Below are 23589 nucleotides of genomic sequence, written 5' to 3' on the forward strand. Positions count from 1 at the left end.
TATACAGGAGGTAGAAGTAGGGACAGACTGCAAAGGAAGAGTGTAAAAACATTGCTTTGGCCTGTGTAGATGGTATCATGAACACCAGAACTCAAATGGAGTTGAGGTTTTAAAGGGATGTTGCAGGTAACAAGGTGGGTTTCTGCTTCTACATTAATAAAAGTAGTAATACATTACTACAAGGTTGAGCAAGGAGTATGTGGGGCTGTTGCCAAATGGTGCATTTAGTGACAACAGGCCCAGGTGTGGCAGAAGTGCTCAATGCCTTCTTCTCCTCAATCTTCCAGAAGAAGCTCTCCCAGGCCTTTTTTCTTAGAGAAGTGTTTCAAGGAGGAGGAGAACTACTGTGAGTGAGGATTAAGTCAGGAGTGGCTTGAGAGAACTCAGCCCAGACAAGTGCATGGGACCAGATCGGCTGCATCCAAGAGTAGAGAAAGAACTAACTGATGCCCTTAAAAGGCCACTTTCCAACATCTTTGAAAGATCACAGAGACTAGGGAAGATCCCCTGTGATTGGAGGAAAGCAAATGTTGTACCCAGCTTCAAAAAGGGCCAGAAGAACAATCTGGGAAACTGTATTCTGGTGAGTATCACTTTGGTCCCTGAGAAAGGCAGGCACTCACTTGTCCACCTTCCCATTCAGTTTCTCAGACTGAGTTCTTGATACTGTGTGTCTGGTTTTCATTCTGACCAGTTGGAAGAAACTGACTGAGGATGTGGATGTGAAAGGGAAATGGATGAAACTGGGTAAGAGAAAGTAACTCGTGATATTAAGGAAAAGAAGAACCATAAGAAAATGAACAGTAAGAAAATAAACAGTTAATTACACAGCCTTCAGAAAGATTTTGAAAAGCACCAAGAGACTACAAGTAGATTATGAGGTTTTTCAAAAAACTAGTTATAAGGCCTGAATGTTGAGAAAAAAAGGGGAGTGTAGCAACAGAGAAACTAATGAGCTCTTCAGTGACCTGAAAATTGAAAGCACGCAGGGGAAATTTGGTGTAATTACTGAAATAGAGGGTAATAAGAACATACAATTATACAGTTAAACAAGCTGAGGTGCAAAATAAGAAGAACTGGCAAGGGATGTGACGTATCACAATAAACCATTGTAAACATACTCATGGTAAAAGGAAGAGTAAAGGAAGAGTTGGCCCGCAAGTGATGCTAAGAAGGCTGAAGCGTTTCATGTCTTTTGGGGGTTTTTTGTTGTTTTTTTTTTAATTCAAAAGAATTGATATCAAACCAACTCAGTTTTTGTTTGTGTCAGAATAACAAGTTTTGTGACCATGAAGAAACCGTAGCTGTCATTCAGACTTACCTGAAATTTTCATACCTTCTCATGGAAAATTTCTCATTTCTCACCTTTAAACTGGAAGTGTATATTGATGAGAATTTCAAGTATATCCATCATGAATCTGTATTTTCATTTAAAAACTAAAATGTTAAATCTGAGAATAGCACCGAGTTGCAGAAGACTGTAAGCACATTGAAGACTAAATTTAAAATCAGAATGGTGTTAAAATAAATATGAGAAATGTCTGAGGAAAAAATAAGTAGTCAGTTAAGGACAAATGGACTGCTCTACACATTTGGAATGACCAGTCAACATAGAAATGCTGGACAGAAATTAACAATCGTCTTATCATTTTTATTATCTCTTTAAAAAGGCTGCAGTAGATCAGAAGCTGAACATGTCATGAGTCAGCAGTGTCATGCTTTTAAAAACCATCATCATACTAGATTGTATAGCAGGGGGTGGCTGTTTATACAGCATGAAATACAACTCCTCTTACTCCAGATAAAGCTTCACCAGTAGTAGAATCATACCAGGAGATCTATTTTCAGTTGAAATTTTTTAAGCAACTTTTTTTTTTTTTTGCAAGCATGAATTTGAAAATACTGTCCAGGTATATGGACACGTTCTAAATTTAAAACATCATCCAGTGAGTAGATAAAAAAGTAAACTGTTCTTGACAAAATAGAAAAGTCTGAATTCACATGAGCAGGATCAAAAATTCAAAGCATCTCTGTGTCTTTACAAATGTGTAAGGCTGAAACTGTTCCCTACCATCTGCTAAAGGCTCAGTTTTCATTCTTTCACTTTTGCAACAAAATACAAATTTATGGCCATTCAGGACAAAATTCTCTTGCATTTACAGTGGAAAATATTGGCTTGCCAGCTCTGCTACCACTGTTGAGCTGTCTACCTTTAGAGCCCAAATTTGGATCCTGCTGAGTCACCAGAAACCTCCTGAGAATGACTGAGAGCCCTTAGGTTAGGAACTTGTCTACTTCCTTTACTTGTTTGCGAAACCTAGTCTGTCAACTTAGACAACAGTAAAACTTGAAAATTTTAATTTCAAATATATCCCTCATTGTAATACAAACTGAATTTCCAATAAAATAAAGCAAAACACAAGGGGAGGCTCTTTTGTATTCAGGAGTCTGTTAATCAACTAAGGTCTACTGTGACAATTACGATGATGGTCTATGATTAGGAAGGTTTGAAATCCCTTTCCTTAATTATTTCTTCAGTTTAATCTGAAAAATTTTAGCACACAAACAAAACCTCTCTAAAAAAAATCCCCTTTTACTTCTCAGTTTCTGGTCCTGTGTCATTTCCATAGCACTTGGTATGTTGCTGAAGTTATTCTTTTGAGTTGATCTGCTTATCAGAGGCATGCAGGCCACTCTGGCTTGATTGTGTATCATACAACCCATCTCACATTTCCTTTTCTAATACCCTGAATGGAGGACATTGGTAATAGGCTGCTTGATTCTTGTGAAGAAAAGAAAATTACTATTCTGTGAATAGTAAGATCTGATTTATCAGCTCAAATGGCTCAGTAATGGCAGCAGGATCTATACTGTACACAAACCCAACATCCCCATATAGTCCGGTTGTGGAATGCCAATATTGTCCGAAACTAGCCCCTTTTTTTTCCATGCCAGAGGGAATACTGAACCTCAGGCTGCTAGGAGTGTATCCTTTTAGATCAATTAGCAGCTTTTCAGGTGCAAAGTTCAATCAGCTTCTTCTGCAGAGCATACTTGATAAGATAGTACTGACAGATAAAGTTAAGTCTTCTCCCTGGCAGCTCACACTGCAGTGACACACGCTGGCATTGATGCGGCTCGCGGGAACTGGGGCTGGCACGCTGCGTAACTAACCTGTCATACGCCGTGCCGAGAGATAATGTGGCAACAGTCTGCAAACTGTGTTGTAGCATTGGAAGCAAGTTAAAATATAGGGCAGCTACATGATACGACATTTACCGCCTGTCCATTCCAACAGGAGAAGTGTCACTTCATTTAACAACCAGTGCTTAATTTATAAAAACAAATTCACTGATAGGTAGGCGTGTAACATTTGCTTATGTGCTATTGGGTTTATCCTGCTTGGTAGAAAAAAGAATTTAAAAGATAAAGTTCAATGATAACCCACTTTTCAAAATAGGCTGCAAAATTTTATTCAACAGATGCATCTTTCGTTACTTTGTTCAAAATTCTATGTTATGTCTACACTATTTAAGAGAGACGTGATTTCTTTCATTTTTGAAATCCAAATGTCATAAATGTAATGGCATACTATATGCACACAAGATTTTAATTCAGATCTCATATTTTCAGTGTTTATAATTTGTATGGCATATGTTTATGTAAAATAAATTAATTATCTACCAATGATAAATATATAGCAGCAAGTTAGTACCAGTAGCTAGTTGGAAGTTTGTTTATAATTGTCTGTATTAATTATGACACAGTTAAGTATGACAAAATAATTTTCAAAGATATTATGTCTTTTGCTAAAGTTTTTTGATTTTCAAATATAGTGCATTACTTTACTACTTATTTGAAAACTTTGTTCATTCCTAATGAAAAACATAGTTATTAGTATAATAACTATTTTCAAAATCCTACTATTAATTTTTATATATTTATAAACTCCCCTAAATTTAATTGTTTTTAACAATTGAGTGTTTTAAAATCAGTTAAAACCACTGCAAACTGAATGGGCTAATGACTGACAAGAACTTAACCTTCATTAGGCTTTAGCTGCAAGTCCATTGTTGCTTTGGATCAACCTAAGACATTTCAGTGCAATAGGTGTCCTTTTCTCATGAAAAAGATGTTACAGTCAAGGTTTTATTGTGGCATTGTCAGATTTTTAGAGAGGAATGTGTTCAAGTTAGATACATGCTCACAAGATTTTGTCTTTGAAATTCTTATGGTATTGACTATAATTGCAGGAAACGTGAAGAGGAAAGTAAGAGAAGAGAAGCCAAGCTACAGAAAGGGATGCAGAACGTGGAACAAAGCAAGTTTCGAGTACAACAGAGTCCTGCAAATCGAGAGAAGGCCACCAGTGTCCTGCAGTTACCCAACAAACCATCTGATACACAGAGTAAGAGACTTCTGTCCCTCAACGCTTCACAAATTCAACCAGGGAGAAATAGCAGAGGTTCACCTAAAGCTTGTCACAACAAAGGGACCTCAAAGGAGAGTTGCCCACCAGCAGAGCCTCAGAGTGAAGGTCATAAAATCAGCCAAGGTTTGTGAACTTTTTTTAGTTGTCCTGGTTATCTGTTTTCTCCAGTTTTGGGGGTGTTTTATATATAGGACCTGTATTGTCTCTCTATCATTTCTTATTCTTAAGTAATTCATGCAGGATAGAATTAGATACAGATTCTTTTACTCTGTGTGAAGTAGTTAAAAACACCATCATATACAATGTCTATAAAAATACCTAAAATATGTGAGAACAGGTTGTTGGCAGTTCTATTGGTTACACTGTTCAGAGAAAATAAGACTGAAGATATTTGACATATCTGTGGTATACTTGAAGAATGTTAATGAAGAAATGGTAACTTTTGGTTTTAAACAAGGTTAAAATAAGGATAAAATTGTTCTAAGTGACATTTCTAGTACACATGGGAAGCTGTTCAGTCAATTTCATTTTCCATGACTGGGTTCTCCTGTGATTTGTCTCTGAAGTCCTCTTCTTGAGAACACTCAAGGATATTTTTTAAGAAGTGAGAATTTAGAAATTGTACTCTGAAACATTTTGTCAAAACTCTTTCTGTTACTTTTCTTGCGCTGCTGTACTTTTTTTTTCTATCTGTAAATGCATCATCAGTTCATCATAATTTCTTGACCACTTCTTATTAGTTTTATGAGATACACAATAACATTTCAGTCAGTTCTGACTTCAGCCAGTTACAGTAGCCTATAGCTCAAATATTTCAAAACTGGTAATGTTAAAGCATCTTTGTTATCATTAGAAGCAAAAATTGGAAAAGTAGTTTATTTAAGGTAAGTTGCTAGAACTCCTCAAGTGTAAAATTGCTGCTATTCTTCTGGAAGTTCTGCTAATCAGAATAGTATAATAATCCCGAAGAAAAGAAAGTGAAAGAGCCTTCTCTACTGAATCATTTTTCCTAGATTTCTTTAGCTTTTACATGGAAATACATTGGTAAACAGAATACTTACTATATTGTTATAGTAAAAGCAGACATATCTTAGCCTAACATGCACTGTGATAGCTAAGTAATGGTAAATAGGTGTTAAAAATCCTAGCAAGCTTTACCAGCATGTGCATTAACTTTATATTAGTGAAAATATTCAACTGGCAAAGTAAAACACATAAGAATTATCAGAAACAGTGGTTTCCAAATGAAAAATGAATAATTGTATTGAACATAATGAGGAAAAATTGATAAGCGTGGAAAAAAGGGAAAGGAGAAATAAAGATGTGGGGAGGATTACAACAGTGAAGGGGTGAGAAGAGAAGGAGAAAGCCAAAGAAACGATAAAACAGGAACAATCAGCCTTTTCTTTTACTGACTCCACTATCCATTTTTAGCCAAAATCTACCATTTGTTATGACAATGGAAACTGCATTGCATTAGTCAGACTTCCACTGTTTCTTGGAACAAATATAATGATTTTGCACTGAGACAATAACCTAAGCAAGTAGGTAGTAGGCAGTCCATGGGAAACATGGGATATAAACTGACTGCAGAGATCAGGACTGAATCTGTGAAATTTACTGCAGAGGATTCTAGTATTGATATACTTATATTTGAAAAAATACATTAATGTTCAGTTTTCTACATTACCCTTCAATGTAAGCTAGGGAATTCAAGCTAGCAGCAAATGCCAGCAACATGCAGCTTGGACTACTGATTGAAGGTTTCTGTGAAGTTGGATATTTCCTGATGTAGCTATGCCAGAATAATTTTTCTATGTTGATGGTTCTACAAGTAAAATTTTAAAACCATGTAGGCTATTGCCTAGATGATTATTTTGCTCTTCAATATATCTTTAAAAGCAGAATATAATTTCTGCAAAAGACAGAATTTTAAATAGAAAATTCCCTGCTATTGTTGATCATCTTTCTTTACCATGAGTGTTGAACATGAAGAGAATAAAAGTCTTTACTCAAGGTTTTTCTGAAAATCTGTAACGTGTACTTCTTGCTATGGTGAGACTGGTTTACCTTCAGAGATTGTAAATAAAGCCCCCTTTTGCCCAATCCAAACAGTATTTGAAATAATGCTATGTCACTTTTAGATACGTAGTCTCCTTTTGTTATTGAAATGGTGCCAGGAAAGTTGATGCAACAAGGATCAAATCATGGAGTTCTATAATGGGTTCTCATTAGGTGTTTTAATCAATCCTCTTGTGACCAAAACTTTAATGGACTTCATCGGTCATTTTATTGGAATTAAATATAAATTTAGACCCTTTGGGCTGTGAAAAATGTGATTTAGTTGGTGGGTCTTTTCTGATCTGCTTTCCACAGATAAATCCTCCTTCCTGTGTATGTTATTTCACTTTCCTTAACTGTGGTATAAACAGATAAGTTCGGGTTTTGTGCTCTGTACTTGTTATTGCTTGGTCTTCCCTAGAAAGTTTATTTCAACATCAAAAGACAAGCTAGAATAGTTAAATCATGGAGTTTTCTCTGTTATCCAGATACCCAGTTGTTCAGATGGGGAAGTTTTGCACATACGAATGTCTTACGGTTAAGTAAGTCATGCTTCATGTGCAAACCAGGTGGTAGGTTTTGGAGAGTTCAGAATGAATCTGTTCAGTGAGCAATGCTCAGTTATCCAGTCAAGAGCATCCTGTAAAGGCATTACAATGAGGGTAAAATATCGCATGGTTTCACCAGGTTTTGGATGATCCAGAAGATTTTCTGTGATTCCCGTGTATCAAAGATCTCTTTCTTTACTTTTTGCCCTCCTACCTACCCTATAACATCCTGTCTATTTGTTACAATTCATCCTTTCTGGTCTATTTCCTCATTCTCCTGTTAAGTTTCCAAACAGAATGGAAAGTGGATGGATGATGGGAGATTTTCAGTTTTGCACTCCACTGTGGCTTCCGAGTCATCCTCACAATAGTGTTTAGAAGCAGTTATCACACAGCAGCAAGGGAGGAATGGGAAGGACTTCACAGTTTCGTTCAGCCTGTCAAGGGAAGTACTGAGAAGCCAAGGGCTTTGGGTTCCCTGGATCAGTGGGTTATCCTGTGTGTCACTGTATGCTAGGATACAGGGTGGCTAGAGCAGGAATTTAGCAAGAAAGCTTGAAACAGTGACAGTCACGGCATTCCAGTTACCTGGAACGAGCAGGTGAGTTCATGGGGCTGCATTCCTGTGTCACATGGTAAGCTGGTTTCTTGGGAGAACACCTGTACAATCAGGTTGGTGAAGAAATAGTTTCTTCCTGTGAACTTTTTTTTAACTCCAATGTAATGTGAGTAAGAAAACAGTTTGTAAAACAGTAAGCAAATAAAGTTTGGGACTCTACTGTTACATGCAATCATGTCCTCTTTTGATTCTTTCTGCTTACTTTTTTTTTTCTTCATTTAAGTAAATCCTAGTGTGTCTCAAAGGTTAACTGAGCAAAAAATTTAGAGAACTAAACTATGTTTTGCTGGATCAGAGACTAAAAGTTGGCTTCCATTTCTCTGTCCAAAGATTCGTCGAGGAAACATATCAAAAGCAAGTCAAGTTGTGTCCATTTCCATTGTGACAAAGCAAAAGAGGGAACAAAAGTTGAAGTGAAACATCAGGTTGCAGCTGCTACAGAACTGAATGGAGAAAAGCACAAGGAGCACACTGTTGATGCCACAGTGTCCCGGAGGAGCAGAAGGCTTACTACTTCTACTTGTAGGACTGCTAGTGTTGGGGAAAATTTAAGGGATCCAAGTCAACCTTCATCTGGCAAGAGGGACCATTGTGAGGGAACAGCTGCATTCTTCTGTGATGTCAGTTGTGCTGGTGGGGCTGTGAGAAACTCAAAACTGTGTGAAGCTTCTTCCAAAGGCAAAAGACATCGGGAGAAGTCCAGAAGTAAAGAGGTAAATGATAAGCGATGTTCACCAGCTGGTTCTAGTAGACCAGGAAGTGCCAAAACAGTATTTGTAAACAGCAGAAATGACAGCATGCATGCTGTGGAACGAACTGACAAAGTGGAAAATAATGAATTAGCAAAAAAGGCTGCCCCATTATTGTCTTCTGGGGCAGAACCTACCGGAACTGTGCCAAGAAACCCAGTAGCGTGTTCTGCTCCTGGTGACAGTTTAAACTTGGAAAAAACAGATGTAATTGGATCCAGGAACACAGATGATCAATTATGTTCTGTCGCATGGCAAAGTACAAATATTGAACTAATCCCTTTAGAGATTCGAATGCAGATCATAGAAAAAGAAAGAAAAAGAAAAGAGCTATTTCGGAAGAAGAACTATGCTGCTACAGTCATACAGAGGTCGTGGAGAAGGTAAGACTACTGTTTCAGTAGTTAGAGAACAGTGAGATACGCGTAGATGTAAATTAAATTAGGCTTGTTGGCAATGTGCTTTATTTGGTCCTTTTGCTTACAACATTGCTAGTGCTAAATGAGGCATTTAATAATCTTTCACCAAACAAGGGGAAGTGGGTTCCAGTCACCTAGAATTACATTAGAAAGTGCATAGAAAATGCAAGGTAAGTTATGACTTTTAATAATTGGAAAAGTTATTAAACTTGTTTCAAGCACTGATATTATAATTTCTTCCTGGAGTTCACTGTCGTTGTGTTAATTAGCAAAGTTATGCATGTAGGGATACAGGGTTTTTCCTGAAAAGGTTTTTGTAACCAGACCCTTTACCACCAGTTACTGACACACAGGTACTCTGATCTGACTTTTAACTGGATAACCAAACCACAGGATGTTTGGAAGCTTTGAACATTCATTGCCAAAACTTGGCGCTAGCTTCAATACCTTGATTAAGCAGGAACAACTGCTGTACAGAAGAGGCAGACAGGAGAGAGTGAGATATCCCAGTGTTTGCTTTCCACAGCATTATCCTGCTTTCATGAATGCATGAGTTTCAACCTGAGAAATACAGTAATTGTTAAAGTACTCCTTAATACTTAATTTCTTAAAGTTCTCCTTAATATTTAATTTCTTATCAAAATAGTCAGGAAGAGTGTGGCAGCTGTAGGTGAAGCGTATAATATGTACATAATTTTTATTTCCTGTTTTTATTGAAACTTTCTTCAGTGTTTATTGGATGCATAAAACTATAAATTGCTGATGTTTACTAATATTCTTTCCAGATCACTGACTAGTTTAACAGTTTCTTATATGCTGTAATATTTCTTAGTATTCAATTAAAGAAAAAATAACAGGCAAGTTCCTTTCAGAGCTTAATTGTCACACCCTATGGTGTAGTTCAGTAGTGATGCAAAAATTGTTCCCCCAACCAAACTGTATCAAAGGGACTACCTGTTGGATGTCTGGGAGCATATAGTGGTAGCAACATCTTTTATCCTAGTCCCTGGGAAACCTGCAAGTTTCCTGCAAAAGCAGAATCAGGACTTAATGCCCAACTGCCTGCGGAATGAATGCTGATTACTGGTAGATCTCCCTTCTTCTTGATCATGCTGGAAGCTTTGGTTCACTTGCAGAGGAATTCAGAGGGGCAGTTTCTTTGCCCTGCTGTGCCAGGAGCAGAATACTAGCTGTCTTCCCAGTGCAGGACAGCCTATGCATCCAACCCACTCTGCTACAGCATAGGGCAGAAGGGTCTCCTCTCTTTGTCGCCTCAGCCAGCCTGGGCTGTTCAGCCACTCAGTGGCCGTGTCCTCTGGGCCTCACAAGCAGGGCCAGGACAAGAGATCTTTTTTTGCCAAGTACTATGTAGCTCTGAAAAGCTATAAAAGAGTCATGGGATTGTGCTGCCTGCTTTCAGTAGTGCTTCCAGGCTTAAAATTTCTTATTTTGCAAGGTGAAGCATTACCTGTGTTTTCTTACTGTAAAAAGCACCAGGGAGTCAAGAGACTAACACTGCCAGTTGCTTGTTTGTGGAGTTTAGAGAACTGGTATCTCTCCCATTGCTTTTTCCAGTTAACTTGCAAAGGCTGAAGAAGCCTTGTCTTTCTCAGAAGGAGCTGACACTGCCATAACTAGAGAAGGGACACCAGACCAGACACCCTGTAGTCCAAGCTGGCAGTCCATTTGTTCCTAAACTGAACTGTGGCCATTTAGACATTTGTGTTGGCTCAGTGAATACTTCTGTTTGCTCCAGCTCTTTTATTGATCAGTCCAAGTATTTCAAAGAATAAGATTGGATTTAATGTCTGGTAATATTCCAGGTTATCTCTTCACTGTTGTTGGAATATAAAAGTTACACTGGCTTTTATGACTACATGCCTATTCCACTGAAAAGTTAAAATTTTGAAACACAGTATTCATTTTTGAATGATTTTTTGGTGAATGAATTTTTTTGTGAAAATTTCTACTTGTACAGTATCAGCTCTTTCTGCACTTCTATCATCTTTGCTTTCTGTCTGCTATTTATACATCCAATTTTGGGATCCCCAGTACAAGAAAGACATGGACCTCTTGGGAGCAAGTCCAGAGGAGGACCACAAAAATGGTCAGAGGGATGAAACACCTCTCCTATGAAGACAGGCTGAGAGAATTGAGGTTCTTCAGCCTGGAGAAGAGAAGGCTCCAGGGACAGCTGATTGCAGCTTTTGAATACATAAAGGGAGCTTGTAAGAAAGATGGAGAAAGACTTTTTAACTAAGACTTGTAGTGACAGAGGGAAGGATTAGATTGGACATAAGGAGGAAGTTTTTTAAGATGGGGGTGGTGAGGCACTGGAACAGCTTGCCCAGAGAGGTGGTAAATGCCCTATCCCTAGAAACGTTCAAGTCAGGTTGGATGGGGCTCCGAGTTGAAGGTGTCCCTGCCCATGGCAGGAAGGGTGGACGAGATGGTCTTTAGAAGTCCCTTACAACCCAAACCATTCTGTGGTTCTGTGATTCCATGCCATATTCCTCATGCCCACTCCAAACTGCAAAGCAAAACAGCAGCTTGTTCTCCAGGGTTTCACCACTTCTGCCAGTTGTGTCTCTCTGCTGCTTCCAAATGCTTTTTAAGCAGCTCGGTGTTGGCAATGCCCACCTTGGCCTTATTTTTTCATGTAGATCCTGACTTCTTGTCTTATGTGTTCAAATCCTTTGGATACCAAAAGCTAAAGTAAGTCAGGAACAGGTTAGGAGTGTATGTACAAGTGATACTACTGCTACTGGAGGCTCTGCCGTTTTCATTTAACACTGATTTAAAATCCTTAGAGAAGGGTAAGCGCATGCCATAGCTTTAAGTCAAAGCAAAATGGTGTGTAGTGAGTGCTTGTGCAAATGTCCTCACAAGAATTGGGATCTAAAGCCTTGCATTAAGCTAACTTACCTGCACAGAGATCTGTATTCTGTTTACACTTGTGACTATTAGAAGATTTTGGATGGATCTTTCTAAACGATCCACCTGCCCAAGCAGCAACAGTGTGCTGTCTCTCCAAGAAGTGCATGCACTTTGCTAACACTTTGCATTTTGGAAATTGTGGGAATTAAAGATTGTTTAAATTACATTTGTTATTTAAAGAATTAATAATGAAAAATAAATACATTTGCTCTGTTTGCAAAACTCATAGAACATTAATGAAGATCATAAGTTCTGGAAGACAGCAGGAGAGATTAGTTTGGCAGTTTTTCCACTGTCATTTCGTTACGTCTGTGGACAGCTTACTGTTGCTAGAGCTTTGACGGAGTTCATAAAGTTTGCAGCAATATCATGATGCATTTATTTCAGTGAATGTTTTGATGCAGAACACAGAACAGCTCATTGGGCAGTGGTGCTGAGGGGAGGGCACTACACTGTTAGGAAGAACTAAGCTTCTGTCCTGCCTTCTCTCTCCCAAGCCCACTGGCCACGATCTGTGCTGTCTTTTCTGCTTACACTTTCAATCTCAACTTGTACTTTATAGTCTTGAGTGTTGTGAAACTCACATGGATGAAGAAAGTTGTGAAATTGGAGCAGATTTCCTCCTCCTGATTTCCATTACCATAGCATTAATGTTAATCTTAGAAAAGATGAGAGCTCTGCCTCTTCCTTTCAAGCAGAGTTCATATAGGTCTCAAAAAAGAGGCAGTGTGGGTATTTTAGGGTATGGATCCTTAGTCAGATGGTGGCACATGCCTGCCAAGAAGTCATGGTTAATGTTTCCTGTTAGCTCACACTAGGCAGCTGTATGTGCTGACTTCTAATATGTTTGTTATTCTGAAATACCCAACTTCCCATCCACTGAACCCCAAATTACAGTTCTTAAGCAGGTGCTTACTTTGTGGCTGTGGGTCCCACTTGGTCCCGTGTTTGTCTTTTGGTCCAAACTTGCACTGTAGCATGTGCTTGTAGACAGCAATAGAATTACATACACATTGACAATGTGTAATTCTACATTAGAAACATGACAAGTACATGCTTGAGTTCTGGAATTTCTCTAAATTAAAATTAAATGCATTTGTTTCACTCTGCAAATTTTATAGTCCTGTTTTACTTACTGAAAGTAAACATAACAACATAGTGGTACTGGTCTACTTAAGTATATTAAACTTGCCATTCTCAGGAGAATGTTTCAATTCCCATACCTGAAAACTTCGTAAATGTAGTCCTCAAAAGTGTATTCTAAGGTGTGTGGCTTGCCAAAGGTTAATTGCTTATCCTGCTCGTCGAAGCTTACGGTTCCTGTGTCTGTCTTGCTCTCTCATGGGGGGCACTGAGGCCTGTACCATTCTCCAGGGTCCACAGGGAGTCAACAGAAGCTGGAAATAAGATGCTTGTTGTCACTGTTGTTCTCCCACTGAAGTCAAGTAGAAGTTGTATTTTTATATATATATTATTGCTATATGCATAATTCTGAGCAGCAATAATTAAAAAAAGCAGTGGATGTGAATACCATTCGCCAGCTTTGTCACTCTGCACATATATTCCAAGTTTCTTTTATGTACAGAGGTTTTGTTGACTGAGCACTGGGTATTTTTGTAAGGCACCATGTCAGACTCATATTGCATCAAACTTGGTCCCATTCTTCTTTTTTTCTCAGTAGGATCAGAATGATCTGTTATGGGAGAGCTGAATTAAAAATTGTGCACTTGCTCCAAAGATAACTGCCTACATCTTCTCAGTGTCAGAGCCGCAGTTGTTTTCTTGTTGCTAAAAACTACCAGAAGTTCTCTACAAACATGAAATCACAGCTGGGTGCAAAGGTGGACTGCCTGTGAATGGGTCATTTCCCGTATCAGCAAAGGCATCTGGCAGTAATTACTGAATTCCAAGAGAGTAGCTTAGTATGCTTTTCTGCTCAAGTATAAAACAGTTTCCCAGTTGCTTTTCCTGCAGCGGTATTCACTTAACCCATCCTTAGCTCAAGTTCTGTTAGGAAGTCACTGTAGTTGTGCTTCCCCTTCACTTTCTCTCTTACCGTGTTGAAAAGTTGGAAGTCACATGTTATTTAACAAAACTAGATAATTTTTTTTCTTCTATCTCTCAGTAATGCTCCTGTTCTGAATTCATACAGTGCTTCTCAAATTGCAGGCATTGGTAAGATGCAGTTGATGCCTGCATTTGTTATGTATTTTAATGAGCTGCATAACAGTACATGCCTGAATTCTGAAGCTTCACTAAATTAAGATTAAATAGGTTTGCCTCACCCAGTAAATTTCACAGTGGTAATTTACTAAGCTTATTGAAAGTTTAAAATTATTTGGGCTGTAACTGAGCATATCATCCCCCTTTGGCGTTCTATTGTGCTTTTATGTACATTTTGTTTTGTATATGGGTGCTGTTTTGTTTGAATTATACAGTACATTGGCTTATAACATATATTTAAATAACTTGTATTTAGTTGTGTTGTCTTTTGTTCTGATTTAGAACTTATTGCAGATGGAGCAACAGAAGAAAATCACTCTTTCTTTCTCCTTCCTCATTCTCTTTACTGGGACATTTTGAATGCCAGAGGGGATGACGATCAATGTGGTTTGGCCCCTTACCAAACACTTATAATTAATATCTTACAAGTGTTACTCAATGTTCATTTGTGACAGGTTTGTACTGGGAAGATTCAGAGTTAACTGCTAGGCCAACTAATTGATTTGTGAGTGTGAAATGCCAATATCCAATTGAATACTTATGTCCAATTCAAGGAGACAAAACCAAAACAAACAACTCCTTATTGCTGGTGCCATTTGCCACCAGAGTGTGAGGGGAGTGTGAAGAAGGACAGATAATCTGCTGCTGCCACTTGGCAGAGGGCTGTGACTGTGTGTCACAGATCAAAACAGCCAGGACAAGTCCCAGTCAGAAGACAGGGAGCCTTTCAAGGGAAGGGAAAAAACACAGATTGCTGAAAACAAGGTGAGGCGAGCATCTTCAGAGGGGGGATGGAAAGCAGCTCAGTTTTCTGTAGAGGAAATGTGCAGTTGAACCCATTGCAGGTAGATTTGGTTTATCTTTTGCACTGATTGACTGAGAACACAGAATGGTGAGGCACACGAGAAAATTTGGTGTTACTAAGCTGTGAATATAGTGAAAATGAGGAAGCAGTATTGATTGTACTGTTATAAATATTTATAGTTTTTTCTTCTGCTGATTTTCTATTTACAAAGCAGTTGATAAGCTGATGTTGAAGCACTGTAACTTTTGATACCTGTAATGCCAGATCTTTACGAACTGTGTGAAATAATGGATGCATCCAAAATTGAACCCAACTCCTACTTTTTCTTGTGAGCAAACATTTCTCATCCAAATGACTTGGCACATCAGTGGGAGTTCTGTTTTCCCAGTTAGTCATGTAATCCACCATGTGAACTGATGCGTGGAAAGCACGGAAGTTAAAACAGGTCACCTAAAACAAGTGCTCTTCTCTTTTCTGCTCTCTAGTTACCAACTAAGACAGGAGTTGTTTCAGCTTCTTAGTGCTAAGCGGCAGTGCAAGGAAGATGAAGACAAATGGAGACAAGAGACAGCTGCCTTCTTCATTCAGGTTGCTTGGAAGAAACAGCTGAACCATGGCCTTCTGAAATCAGTTCCTTCATGTAAAAATCTGAAATCTGTAAACAAAACCAGCTCAGCCATAAAAACCAGCAAGCAGTCTATCCTAAAGCAGATATATGGTAATTTTCACCATACTTTATTTTAAATAACTTTTTATTTTTTAACAGAGTGTATTCATCTACTTGCTTTTTACCTAAATGTTAGGGATTTCAACTATTTATAAAAATTAGTCTTAATCTCAGGAGTTCTGGGTAATTTTGTTTCAGTTTCAGGTTAAAAAAACAAACATCAACTCTGTGATTTAAAATGGCTTCTGCTAAAGCATTATTCCAGCACAGGTCTTGAGCAACCAAATAATTCCGTTGCCAGAGCTGCTCACATATGTGGAAACAGAACAAAGCAGTTAAACTGGGGATAGCAGACTGTATCCATGCAGCGTGGCTATCTGGATCCTGGTTTCATTTTTTTAAGCATTATTTTAAACTTTGTTTTGTGTTCTTTTTAAAATATTTCCATTTGAAGAGTATGTTCACGTTTGAACATAAGTGGTCTTTATGGAAAGATTGTCTTTTATAGTGACTCTGCACAGCTTTGCATTGTGCCTGAATGTGCACAGTGCAAAGGAATGCATCTTGAAGAAAGGGTAGAGGAAAGCATTGCTTTTAGACCTTGAATTCCTTTACAATGTGGGTCACTGATGGAGTAAGGATATGCAAAGTATAAGTACTTTACCAAGTGGTAAGTTACTTCTATCATGGCTCTGTAGCTTAGATAGCCAAAAAGGATAAAATAAATAAAGCTAATAAATTTATTTTCCTCTTTTTCCCCCTTTTTTTAATAACAACCCCAAGATGTATTTTAACCTTACTTAAATTTCAGTTGTGGTTGTCACAATTTTCTATTATATAGAACGTCTCATGAGTTTCCTCATCAGAAATTAGAATAATTTTTAGGATAAAATAATGCTGTAGCTTATCGAAATAGTTTGTAGCTTTACATAACCATGTTTATGTGAATAAACACAGAGCTGTTCATATTGTTTGTTAAAGGGCGTTCTCAGGAAGGCAAAGCATGTCAGTCAACGAGATCTCCTTCTAAGCTGAAATTTTCTGATGTGCAGCTGGTCTCAGGTAGGATACGTCCATTTTAAGAATACTTTAATGTTTATATATACAAGATTGGTTTCTTCTTAGAAAAGAAAAAAATCTGCTCAAGGACTGGGCTCTCCTTTCAAAATACAACCAAACTGTTGTGATTGTATGCTCTTTCTTTCACTAGTTTTGGACTTACTTGAGCACTGCACTTTTATTCTTATGTCAAAACATTTAGATGAAAACCTGTTTTCATTGGGCTATTACTAGGAAAGACCTTAATATAATGGACTTGTACAGTGCTAAGGCAGATAACATTCACCTGTGGTTAAAACCGCTGACAGATGTTCATACTTGGGTTCAGCAGCAAAATATTTGCTAGTCCTGTAGAACTAAAGAATGCTACATGTACCAAGAATTTACACACCTGTTTTTTACAAATACATGCTTTAATGCAGAGATGACAACCTGAAAATCCAAAGCTACTCATCTGATCTCTGCCCTTTTTTTTTTAAAATGTCATAATGGGGTTCCTGTGCTGGGCATAGAGCTTTGGTCATTTCATAGAATTTTGTTTGCAGTTAAGTTTTAAGGCTTGAACAAAATCATGCATTTATTTTTCTCCTTAATTCAGAAGCCACATTGTCGTTACCAGGTCTGTTTGCAACTGCAACGTTATGTCTGGAACTGGTTATAGGGCAGTAGTGTTGGCACGATCAGGACTGTCAAGCCATGCTGGCAGACATATGGGGCTGCACCATGTGAAACAGAATAGTGTCAAAGAACTAAGATTGTAAAGGTATTATTGGGGTCATTAAACACTAGAACTTTCATGCGTGTGGCATTAATTGACAGCTGGCTTAAAAAATTAAGCTATATGATCATCTCTCCTACTACTTCTTTACTAAATGCCATTTTTCAGACTTTTTCAAGTGTATTATGTGCTTACTTGGGGTTGGGAGGTATAGTAATGTTAGTGCTTCACCATGTCAAGATTTAGTGCCTTGTTGGGCATTTGGTCTTCATCACTGTACTACACATGGCTCAGAGGCAGGACCAGCTAGACAGCACTTCAAGGAGACAGTAGTTCAGGTAATATGCAAAAGGAAGTAAAATACATTTTCCAACTAGTTTAACAAAACTATGAAACCAGAAGGAAATTCGACAGTGGACCTATCCTTGAGTTTGTTAGAACTGTAGGCAAGTTTCTGACTAACTATGAGACAGAGGCTTTTTTCACTGAGAACTGTTTTAATTAAGAGGCATGACCAGACAGGTGTTTGATTGCCACCTCTTCATGCAGATATGAATCTAAATTTTAAAAGAGCTTTAGCAAATAATGCTTCTTTTCGTTTAACTTTTCAGGACAACAGATCTCCCTGTCTTCTGAAATAAAAAGGCTTTCTTTTGAGGTTTGAGTGTCCTTTGCTTTCATAACTTGGTGACGAATAGGATAGTGATAGGAACTCTGCCCAGTTCCTTTAGAACACTACCTACTTTTATTCACCTAATAGGAGCTCAGGGAACTTTAGCCCTTACTTAAAAGACAATAACATGTTTTTCATCTGACTGCCTTTGTGCATGACAACATTACGTTTGTTGGAAAAGTTCAGAGCTGTCAGTGGCTAATGCCAGATACTCCATTTCTGACGTAGGTGCCTGGAGTAGGTCAGAATGGACTGTTCAGTTTGATTCTTCTCTTGCAGAAGGTACATCTGGGAAGGTGAAGACTGACTGTCAGCTCTAGCTTTAATGTTCATATAGGTAATGGAAAAAGTGTGCGGTGACAAATCTCTACCAAACTCAGTCAAACACTTCGGAAGGGGGGATATGCAGAAGGTATTCAAAGGAAATGTACAAATAAGTAAGGCAGGCAGAAGGTGACAGGTGGAAAAGGAGCATGCAATGGGATATACAGATATTGGATAGGTGCTTCAGAATATTCTGGCAACTAGGGCCTTTTAGATTGTTACCATTAAAACATTTCAGAACCTGGAATTTTTTCCCTTTTTAAGTTGTTGGGTTTTGTTTGTTTTTTTTTTTTAATTTATTAAATACATGTCTTGTGTCAATTTAGCAAATGGTAAAGAGTCTGTCTGCAGCAGGCCAGACAGCCTGGTTTTTTGGTTTCACTGTGGACATTAAAGTATCTTCAGAGTTGTAAAGAAGGACGTTTTGCAACTCTTGGCATTAGAAAGAAGTCCTTAAGATATGCTGGGTTCACACCCTCAATGAAACATTCAGATTTGGAAGGACTGTGGCTAGAAGGGGATAAAGCACTGAAATGTTTGTGGCTAATCTTTACAAAACTGGGAAGGGAAAACGTGCATATTATTTGAAGCAGACTGCAGGAAATAAAAACATTGCATGAGCCCAGACATTCAGCCAGACTCAAACCTGAGGAAAATGGTCAGATGACATTGACTCTTGCTTTCCAATAATTCAAAGAGCACTTGCTTTAACCCTGGCCTAGTTTCCCCTGCTTTCTAGAAATGGCCTACCTAATGTTGCTAAAAATTGCTCAACAAAATTTCTTGCTGCTCTTCAGCAAACTCAGCCAAGAGCAGTGTGTTAGTCTGGAAGCCTTCATTCATTTATGAGCGTAAATGTGGAGTTAAGCTCCACCACTACAGGTTGCTGAAGTCCCAACACACGCAGCAGTGTTCTGTGCAAGTTGTACCGGGTGCCACAGAAACCAAACTATTTACAGGCAATCAACAGTGAGATGCCAGGAAAAAAAGGCATGTTCAGTAGATTCAGTGTTTATGAAATCCAGAATGCAGTGTAGATGAAACTTTTCATCCTCTGGAGTCACTCATCAAAACCATTTTGTTCTTTTACAGTAAACAACCTACAGTGTGTTAATTTGCTGGAGAACATGGGAAAATCAAAACAATTTTCATACAACATGAGACCAACCACTGCAGCAAAATCAAAAAATACAAGACTCAAGCACTAAGCAAAACCAAATGTTTGGAATTCAAAATCCATTCCAGTACAACTGTTATCTTTCATAACGTATAAGCCATCTACGACATATGAAACTTGAACACGTTTTCAATTTTGTATATCTCAGTATTACATGCCAAGCAGACTTCTAAGGAGTTGGAGTCATTTTGTGTACAAATTAGTTTTTAAATGCAACTGTTAATTTCTTTACCAACACAGGATGAAATCTGAATTGCATTTGGAAACAGAAAATGAAGCACTAAGCCCAGCATTACAATAACCTTGCAGGGGCTACCAAAGCTTTCCATTGTAAAAAAATAGCAATGTTAATTGTGTTAAAACACAGTTTGGAAAGAGAAGGAAAATGTACTAAAGCTCTAGCAGTTCTGAAAGACTGCTGTATTACTTCACCTCAAATTTATTACATTAATTTCAAAATCCAAACAGCAATGGAAGAACAGCCGTTGTGCTCCACTTCTGTACTAAAGAAACAATTGTTTTTAGCTAACTATGGATTTGGAGGGAAAAGCAGAGATGTTGACATAAAACACTGCGTAAATAAATTGCTTTCACAACCTATGGAAACTATTAGGGGTGCATTTTCTACTCTTTTAAGATTACCACCAATTTTTTTAATAACTATTTTTCTACATGCATGAAAAGAATTTCTACACAAAGCAAAAAAAAAAGAATCCTGTTCTAGGAAAAAAAAATAGTTCTTTTAATAGTTTTGCAGCTGCCACAGTGTACAGTATTTACCTTGCACAAAGTATTTAAAAAACATGAACTCAGCAAAAATAAAAAATGTTACTCTAGTTTCAAAGTATATTGTTTTCTATTTTTTCTTCTAGTTAGTATTACATAACTCTGAGGTTTTTTAATATGATGCTTCAAAATAACAGATGACCAGATTCAATATAACTCTGTTTCTCTGCAAGCACTTAAGCTTCAAGGAGACTGGATTTTCTTTAACACCTCTCACTGTGGTCACCACATCTATTAAAACACCTTCCAGTAACATCTACTTGCTTGAAAAGACAGGCAATAGAGGTATGCAGTTCTCTGTAAAATTTTTATTGTTTCACTTACAAAAAAATTGACAAGCTTTGTTCCAACATCTTCCATTCAAAACTAAATAGAAGTAAATGCTTTACAATAAATGCAGTTCGACCTCTTTAATATACCACGTTCATAGGGCCAGGTGTCTGGGTATGAGAGGCAAGGTAGATGTTGAAACAGTAATGGAGGTCTGTTAGCCACTGCTCTTGAACTTCACCGCTCTTCAGTGTCTACGAAGAAGGAGAAAAAAGGTAAAACTCAGTTTCCCCAGCAGCACTTGCAAAACTTTGCTTTGTTTTAACAGTTAATCAGGTGTGCTGTTAAAGGTACAAGACAGCCTTGTTCCCCTGCACACAGTGACACTGTTCTCCTCATTTAAATATTTCAACATGGTATGTCTCTTAAAGCCCAAATAATAAAGTGTTATGACTGGGTACACTAAGTCAGTGTTACATTATCAAGTGTGTGAATTACACCAGATGTGCTTTCCTTAATTAGAGTGATTCACTTACTTCCCCATTCTGCAATTGATAGGCAATTAAAATGCAAATGAGCGTGGTTCTACTAATGCAGGAGAGCTCACTACAGTCTACAGGAGAACGGCTACCCACAGACCAGTGCAGCCCATGGCCCAGTAATTGACTCTTCTCAGCATTTGTAGGTGGTTAAAAATACCAAACAGCAAACCCAACCCACACATGGTGGAACATCACAAGAACTGTCTGTGGCATTTTCAACACTAAAGGAAACCAAACTTGCAAGTTAAGAGAACTTGCACCATAATCTCTCACATCTGCTTCCACCACCGTTTTGTTTAACGTATCTTCTTCAACATTTGCAATAATTTTAAAAAATAAACATGATGTATATGCAGTCTCTGGCAAGTTTCATACCATGATGTCCTTGATGATCTGTTGCACCAGAAACTCGTTTGTGATCATATGGCTCCTGAGCTGACCGTGTTGCATTAGTAAGCGAAGCAACTGAGCAACAACAGGCAGTTCTTCCCGACAGATCCTGCTCACTTGCAGGCTTTGCAGCATCAGCCTCAGTAATCGTGGCAGGAGTGCTAATGCAGATATACATGATCCCCACAGCATATCCCTGAAAGCAGAATAAAAATTGAAATGACTGAGGATATACATTTCAAGGATGCTGCTGTGAACTGGCTGCATGGCTGTCTAAGGAAAGGTGCTGCTGTGAATTCAATCATGCCAGCTGGCTTCACCAGTATTAGTAGCAAAGCAGAAAACTTTTACCAGAAAATGCTGAATTTTAAAATATTCCAAAATTATGTACAGCACTGGAAAAAAAAAACCACCAAGGTCTGGCCCTGGAACTACAAATGTTGCTGAAGGTCTTGCACAGTGTAATTTCTGCTCGATGCACCTGGGAAGGCCTTTTTTGGTTCAGTCATTGTTCAGGTACACTTGAATCTTTGTTTAAGATTCGTAAGAAATTAAACAAAGTACTCAGATTTTTGTGATATGCAAGTCATTAAATACAGTCAGTGAAGGAGAATTCCGGCTTTAAGTGCACATCTTTTCAGGAAGCTTTAAACAACTTTCCTGTATATGGAAAAAACTGAAGTTTAACTTGTTTAAAGACATTTCTGCTTTACAGGTAAACTTATTTGAATCTGTTATCTGTAGCTTTTGGGTTCTTTTTAAGTCAAATGGATTTGCAGTCTATGTAATGATGCCTGAGAAGTTTTGTTGAAGCTGAAACATCAGGTCAGTAAAGAGTACAAGCTTATAAAGCCAAATCTTTGCACAGTGTTTTTAAATGTATCTAATGAAACTAGGGCTAAAGATTAAGGTATAAATGTCCCCCTTTCTAAAGTCAGGATGGTTCTGACAACAGAAGATGAAACCTTTTTCAGTTATTGTTTTAAGTAATTCCAGCTAACTTTGCAGCTGTCTTTCTTATATCCAAGTACTGTTTTGAAGTAAGCAAAAGACAGAAAAATATACTCCGGCGGGAGGAGTGGGGGGTGGTATCCTTTCATTTTATACTTGTGGCTGCAAAGACAGAGACAATTAACATGGTAAGAAGAGCAGCTTTACCTTTTCTGTAGATGTTCTGCATCCTCTTTGTCTAAAGTTAGCAGAAAGTACAGAAGACTGTAACAACAAGAGGCCAAGAACTTGTGCAGGTTTTCACTTATAATGCAGGCTTGATCCAAGAGCTTATTTATGGCACATAGAACAGATCCAGCTGTGCTATCAGGTATTACAACCAATCCAACCTGTATTAAAACAAAACAAAAAAACCGACCCCAAGTTCATCACTTTATACACAAGTTTTTTTGCAGGGATACAAACATGCTTAGAGGTGAATGAACCTCTTTCCTACCATGACATGTATTACTTGACTTCTGTTCAAGTTCTACATACCACTGCATTTTTTCAAATCCCTGTTTTCCCAAGAAATTGCTACCCATACCAACAGAAGGTTAAATTGACATCTTCATTCCATCCCCTTTAAACAAGCACTCATCTCAAACATACTTAAAAAACACAGCACTGCTTTGAGCCTTGCTCTGAATGACAGTGCACACACAAACAATCTTCTGGGCAGAACAGGTCTTTCCTTTTAAGCATATATCATGGGACAGGGCATCCCTTCCATGTCTTGAAATGGCAGTGAGCAGCCACTGAGGTAGAAGGGAACTCTGATTTACACTACAGAAAGCAAAGCTTCTACCAGATTGTCACCAGGGTGAGTCTCCTTTGAAATCCAACAGGAGCATTATGAACTGAGATAAATTAAAGCTAATGAAATATATGGTGAGCACATGGCTGAGGTGATGCTCTTCTGTTTTCAAAAAGAGAACATCATCTTGAGTAAGGATTTTATAGGCATGATAAATAATTTAGAAAAAATTCTTTTTTGGGTAGAGGCAGCGAATTAGAAAGCAGTTTAAATTTTGAAGTGCTATGGAATAAGTACCCTTGATTTTTGTCCTGTAAAGCCATAAAAAAAAAAAATAAATCATGCATTGCTAGTGTGGCACCATTTTCCATTAAAAAACTATTTAAGGAATTTTAGAGTAATCTAACTTGCTCACCTGCAAGTACACTGTTTTAAGCTGACAG

The 23589-nt window shown here is 38.0% G+C and overlaps 2 protein-coding genes across 11 annotated transcripts in view; one reads left to right on the forward strand and one right to left on the reverse strand.

Annotated features, from left to right (window-relative positions):
• Nucleotides 1-21359, forward strand: part of INVS (inversin) — a 95649-nt gene extending 74290 nt beyond the window's left edge. For 6 of the 10 annotated variants that reach the window (XM_027678927.1, XM_027678936.1, XM_027678987.1 and 3 more), the window contains 5 exons: nt 4254-4555; nt 7991-8792; nt 15279-15511; nt 16442-16522; nt 19327-20121. In XM_027678927.1, coding sequence (XP_027534728.1) covers nt 4254-4555; nt 7991-8792; nt 15279-15511; nt 16442-16522; nt 19327-19442 — 1534 coding nt within the window. In that variant the 3' untranslated portion in view covers nt 19443-20121. Of the gene's footprint in view, nt 1-4253; nt 4556-7990; nt 8793-15278; nt 15512-16441; nt 16523-17848; nt 18117-18138; nt 18248-19326; nt 20122-21025 lie in introns of those variants that run through there. The other 4 variants (XM_027678944.1, XM_027678961.1, XM_027678968.1 and 1 more) reach the window with 4 other exon arrangements.
• The window catches only part of TEX10 (testis expressed 10), a 52163-nt gene continuing 49059 nt past the window's right edge, over nt 20486-23589 (reverse strand). The window contains exons 13-15 of the mRNA XM_027679020.1: nt 22558-22739; nt 21385-21595; nt 20486-20721 (exon numbers count right to left, since the gene is read on the reverse strand). Coding sequence (XP_027534821.1) covers nt 20608-20721; nt 21385-21595; nt 22558-22739 — 507 coding nt within the window. The 3' untranslated portion in view covers nt 20486-20607. The remainder of the gene's footprint in view (nt 20722-21384; nt 21596-22557; nt 22740-23589) is intronic.

This window comes from Neopelma chrysocephalum, unplaced genomic scaffold (assembly GCF_003984885.1).
Source record: "Neopelma chrysocephalum unplaced genomic scaffold, ASM398488v2 Primary Assembly neopelma1_22b, whole genome shotgun sequence".
In the NCBI taxonomy this organism is placed as follows: Eukaryota; Metazoa; Chordata; class Aves; order Passeriformes; family Pipridae; genus Neopelma; species Neopelma chrysocephalum.